Here is a 5,851-nt window from a genome sequence, read left to right as displayed (position 1 = left end):
AAAAAAAAAAAAGAGTTAAGGTTGTTTAGTGGATTTGTCAGAATAGTCTGTGTCCCACAAGGTCCCCATATGACTTCTGCCCAGCTACAGTCTCCCCTGCCTGGGTCCCCAGGCCTGGCACACAGTGCCACTGGCCAGAAAACACATGACTTTCAGAGTCTAGCAAAGCACAGCTCACACACACGGTAGCTGCTGGCCAGCTTGATACACTGAAGCTGGGATCAAGTCTCAGAGAGGGACAGTGACCTGCCTCAATCTACAAAGCAAGCCATAGGAGGGCCCCAGCCCGGGCTTTCCTGGGCCCTGCCAACCATACTTCCCAGCTTGGGGCCTGAGCCTGCTGGCTTCACCTTCTTAGGGCACTGCAGGCCCCAGGTTCCCCAGCGGGTCATAGGAGATGGGGTCCACCAGGTTCAAGAAGGCCACGTCCCTGTAGAGAATGTCAGTAAGGAAGGACCCCTCAAGGCCCAGGTCCTGTGGGTAGTGGAGAGAGCTGAATGAGCTGGTGAGGCCCTCCCTTGCTCAGGCCCCATCTCAGCCATCCATATGCAGCTTACACCTGTTCCCATCTCTCTGTCTTCCTCCCTGAGGCTTGCTGGAGTTTCTCCATAGGCAAATGGGCCAACTGTCCAGCTGCAGATGGACCCCTCAGGTGAGGAGGTGGGAGGTGCCTCGGGGACCTCCAGGAGGCAGACCAGTTCCCTGGAGGTGCAGTGCTGTGCTGTGACACCTTGCCTTCTCTGAGGTTGGGGTTTAGTGAGGTGACTCTTTGGGATCCCCTACACCTCTTATGACCCCCAAATCTTGCTGTTGCCAGCATTCTCTCTGGGCCTGTGCCTTCCCACGTATCCCTTACTTCTGCTGAGGTGCAACCACAGTCAGTTTGCTGGCAGGTCTGGATCTTCCCTGTGGGGTCGACCTCTCTCCCACCTCAGCTGTCCCAAAAGCAATATGTTCATTTCCTACCCTGAAGCTATCCTTGCTTCCTGTGCCCCAACCCAAGGCCATCTTTCTAGGTAATGAAGCCAGAAGCCCGTGAATCACCCAATCAGTCTTCCCTCTACCTCTTCCGCAGCTCACGTGACTAGTCTCCTTCTCTCTCCCCATCTTTCCTGCCAAGTGTCAGGCCTCATCCCCCAACAGCTTCTTCCTAGGGCTCCCAGCCTTCCAACACCCTCTTCAGCTAAACCAAATGAAATACACCTGAGCTAAACCAATGCTCTGGGAGTCACATAACATCAGACTCATGCACAGTTTGCAGAGAGTTTCAGAATTCCCAGTGCCTGAGAGTGATGCCCTCCCTGGCCTGCCAGCCCCCTTGCCCAGCCTCTCCTACCTGTCACATAGACCCACTATTGGGCCCCTGCCCTGACCTGTCAGCCTTTTCCTGTCTTACTAACACAGGCCTAGTGTGGGGCTGAACTCCATTCTAGAGGGTCCATTTAGAGAATATACTCACAGCTGACAGGGTAACCATGGCCAGGAGGGGCCTCCAGACCGTGTGGGTCCTCCCCAAGCCAAAGAGTGACATGGGCACAGGAAGAAAGGCCAAGCAAGAGTGTCCATGGGCCACAGTGCAGGGTCCTGCAGGTTATAGGGCAGGATAGGTCCCTTGCTAGGCCTCCAATCCCAACCTCTGGGATGGAAGGGGTGACCTAAGTGGTCTCTGAAGGCCCTTCTCCCTGATATTTCCCAGCTAAAATGCCCAAGTGGTGCCTCCGGCTCCAGATGTCACTGCAGACAGACATCTGTGCCTCTGGGCATCTGGCCAATTCATGCTACTCTGGTATTTGCATTCTCAACAAGGTTCAAGCCACAGATGCCAGTTAGGGAGGATCCAGAAGAAGGGGTAGCTGGTGAGCCTGGGCAGACCCAGACAGGGCCCCAGCCTGCAGTCTGCCAGCCTGCCTTAGGCTGGTCTGGACAGCTCCTCTTAAAGGGCCAGCTCCTCCTTTCCAGCTTGCTGAGCCCACAGCAAGGAAACCAGGTGCAGCAGGTGGAGAAGGGCTGGGAGGCTAGGCTGTGGCTCTGGCTTGCCCGCCATGCTCCCTGTGGGCCGTGGGCTCACCACATCTCCTCATGCCTCAGTTTCCAAATCTCTAGTCATCCACCTTCTGCAGTCCAAAATATGCGTGGCTGATTTCAGCTCACAGGATGGGGCAGGTGGTAGCAGGAGCTGCTACAGGGGATGGGAACAGTCAGGCAGGGGAATAGAGAAAGAAGCAGCTTGCCTTGTGGTGATGCTAGGACCAGCACCCATGTCTCCTACAGCAACCCAGGGCTGGGATTTAGGATCAGGACACCTGGTGAGTGTGGGACCAGAGCTGTCGCCACCCAGATGTGTTGTTCTGTATAGATGCTGGGTATGTGTACTCAGTGAGCAGAGGCGTCTGTTGGAAGGACAGGTGGTGCATGCTGTGACTCTGGGCTGCGGTGGTGTCACCTGCTGAGGCTGTTCCCAGTGTTCCCGCTGAGCCCTGTGCCTTCCCACGTATCCCTTAATTCAGACCAGTAGGGCTGTCACCTTCAGGGTCCAATACCTCCCCTCATCCTGGAGGAGGGGGAAGTTGTTCTCTTTCTTTCCACCATCCCCTAATAGGAGATGATTTGACCCCATGTGCCCTCCTCCCAGCCTCCCTCCTTTTTTGCCTAGGCCTGTATCTGGGCTCTTAGCTCCAGGTCGGGGTCGCCCTCAACACACACAACCCCCCTCAAACTGCAGGGACCCAGACACACTCAGCAGCCCTCTCCTTCACACACTCTGTCCTCGAGTGACCCTCACTCCAGCCACCGCGCTTTCGCCCAAACGAGACCCCACCTGCTGCAGCCCGTCCCACCCTCAGAACCGGCCCGGCCTGCGCCCGAGGCCAGCTCCACCTCGCCACCCAGCAGCTTACAGGCCCGCCGCCTACAGCCCCCGGCGCCCCCCGCGTCCCCAGCCCTCCCCAGGCCGCCAGCTCCTTCTCTCGCCTGGCGCAGGAGGCGCAGGAGGCGCAGCAGCTGCCGGGCGCGCTCGGGCTGCTGCTCGCGGAGCGTGGACTGGATCTCGCGGAGCCAGCGCACCCGGCGCTCGTAGGGATCGAGCCGCCCCAGCCTCAGAGCCCGTCTCGGGCACAGCCCGCTGGCCTAGCCGCGCCCCCGTGAGCACCGCGCGGCTGGAGCGGGGCTGGAGAGAGGCGGGGCGGAGCGGGGCGGGGCGGGGTTACCCGCACCGGGCTCCGCTCCCTCCCCGCCCTCGCCAAGTCGGGGCTGGGCGCCGGCCCCAGGCTACTCTCTGGAGGTGCGAGAAGGTTCCTTCCTGAGCTTAGCCGGGGTCTCGCGGGAGGAGGCCTTCCCTGCGTGGGATCTGGCGCTGGAGCCGCCAGGCGAGACGCTGAGCCTGGCCAGGACAAAGTGGCTTTTGGCACCTCTCAGCCCTCTGGCCCCAGTGCTGACTCAGGAATAAGTTGCTTTGATGGAGTAGAGAGCGTTCCAGGCGGGGTGGGGAATCTACTGCCCTTGCCAGCATTAAGTAGTGCCAGCACCTGCTTTCAGGAATCTCCCCTGCAGTGGGCAATTGTAGTAAATGACCTGTCCACCCTTCATGGACACTGCTGCATTCACAAATATTTACTGCCACTCCCTGATTGGCTTGGAGCAGGCCTGGGTAGGTGGATGGAACTGGGCCCTTGCCTGGGAGATAAACGGGATGGAGAGTGAGGTTAACTGTTAAACCCAGCTCTGGGCAGGTTGGCAGCAGGCCGGCTGCATCTGCCCCTGGCTTCAGTCGCCCTGCCTGACAAGGGGAGGGGGGCGGGCTCAGTCAGACACCAGGGTGAGCTAGGGACCCACCTAGCTTAAGGGGCGTCCCCACCTCCTGGAGGTCCCTCAGCAGGAGTCTAGGGTCTCCTGCTGGGAGTCTCACTCCTCCCCTCTGCAGTCTGCACCCCATCTCTGGGCCCCTTGCTGTTCCTGGGCTGTATCCCCCACTCCTACAGGCAAGGAGCACTGTCCAGCTTTCAAGGGTGGGGTGGCCAGTCATGTGTGCAGGAAGGGGCATGGGAGGGGTGAAGGGGGACCTTTTGAGGGCACATATGAGGGCTGGCAGGCTTCTTTCTTTGGGTTAAGCATTGTCTGCCCAGAGACGGGGGCCAGGGTGCTTTAGTGGAAAGCTCATGTGGGTTGACCCCTGAGATGAGGTGGGGACAGCAAAATGTCGTAGTCCCTTAACCTCCCACTGACCTCCCAAACCCTGTCTATTCCTGGAACCCCTTCACCCTGGCACCTACCAGGAAAGCCTCCCACTTTCCCCTGCAGCCAGAGTTGTCCCAGGCTACCTTGGCACCACAGGTTTCCTCCCTGGCAAACCTGCATGACAGCCCTGCCTGCCCTCCCCCTTGACCAAGACATTGTTGCTGAACTGAAGTAGTGAGCCGGCCAGAGCTTTAAGCAGCAGTCCCAGTGCCCAGGAACCTCTCAGAACCCCTTGCCCAGAGCAGGCAGCTGGTAAGCCTTTCTACCCCTCCCCTGCATCCATGGGGCTAAAGCCAGCGCTGGGAGGGCTCCCAGGTCCTGATCAAATCCTTCCAGAGGTTGAGCCAGGCCTGGACATCATCCCCTCAAATGTGAGAACTGGAGTGGGGGGCAGGGGTGTGAGGAGCGAAGGGAGAGAAGGCTGAGCCTGGTGTCATGAAGTGGGCAACTGGGGCAGGGGTGGGGGAGGGGGTGTGTGCCTAGAGCTTAGAGTCTCATGGAAAGCAGAGAACTGTCCCTCAGTTTCTCCTTTCATCCCCCACTTTCTTGTCCCTGGCTGAAAGATTCCTGGAGAAATCTTTCCCGGAGGACATTTTTTCCAGAAAAGGACAGAGGATGGTATCTGGGCACAGATCCCTGGATGGGCCTCCTCAGCCTGCTGTGGGGGTGCCTAGGGTGAGTAGGCTCTCAGGGACTATTTCTGGCTTATTCTCATGTGCCTAGGAGCCTCCTGAGGCAGAGCTGTGCCCTTAGGTGTGAGGACATCATTCCACCTCCCAGCCTTCATGTGCACTTAACTAAAGGCTGCTAGCCCTTCTCCCTGGAGTTGCCTTGAGCAGCAGAGATGTTTGTAGAGACCCTCGGGGATAGAGGATTACAATGTTGCCTTCTCAGCCCCCTAGGGTTGTGGGGGTACAGGGGCTTGTCCCTGATCCTTCAGGTGGCCCTGCCACCCCTAAGGAACCAGTGAGGTGGGAGGTGGGGGCCAGAGATAGGAAGGATACAGGCTGACCTCAGGCCCTGATGGGACCTGCCAGGACACAGGTGTTGGCAACAACCCCTTGGCCATTCATGTGGTGGTCCCGTGGAAGGGACAGTAAACTAAGGTCTGGGTGGCCCAGCATGGGGGTGGGGGTGGAGGCCTGTAGCCAGGGCTGGAGCTGAAATTGCTTCACCTTTGGCCCTTTCTGTCCCCACCCAGTGGGATGTTTCAAGCCTCAGAGGGGAAAAGCCAGCTCAGGGCTAATGTTATCTCAGCTAGCAGCCAGATGACAGGGAGCTTCCTGGTAGCCACTACCAAGAATGGTTTTAGAATATTCACCAGAAGGAAGGAAGTGGATGGATGCTCTATGGGGACAAATGTCCCAAAGTTTCCTCTATAGGGACAGGCTGTCAACCTGTAGGGCCAGGAGCTGGCAGGGGTTCTAGGAGGCAGCAGGGCATGGGGGTGACCAAAGAGCTCAAGACCTGGATTCAGGCTTGGCGCCTATGGCTCAAGTGGCTAAGGCACCAGCCACATACACCTAAAGGTGGCGGGTTCGAATCCCCAGCCCGGGCCCGCCAAACAACAATGATGGCTGCAACCAAAAAATGGCCAGGCGTTGTGGCGCGCGCCTGT

General features: G+C 58.6%; 1 protein-coding gene across 1 annotated transcript in view; it reads right to left on the bottom strand.

Annotated features, from left to right (window-relative positions):
* Positions 1-5,851, bottom strand: part of LRRC75B (leucine rich repeat containing 75B) — a 23,399-nt gene that overhangs the window by 4,223 nt on the left and 13,325 nt on the right. The window contains 4 exon segments of the mRNA XM_012813586.1: positions 351-369; positions 371-474; positions 2,971-3,079; positions 3,081-3,166. Of these exon segments, the coding sequence (XP_012669040.1) occupies positions 351-369; positions 371-474; positions 2,971-3,079; positions 3,081-3,166 (318 nt within the window).

The sequence above is a fragment of the Otolemur garnettii genome, unplaced genomic scaffold, assembly GCF_000181295.1.
Source record: "Otolemur garnettii isolate 467f Iridium unplaced genomic scaffold, OtoGar3 scaffold00281, whole genome shotgun sequence".
Lineage (NCBI taxonomy): Eukaryota > Metazoa > Chordata > Mammalia > Primates > Galagidae > Otolemur > Otolemur garnettii.
This window is presented reverse-complemented; position numbering and strand designations above follow the sequence as displayed.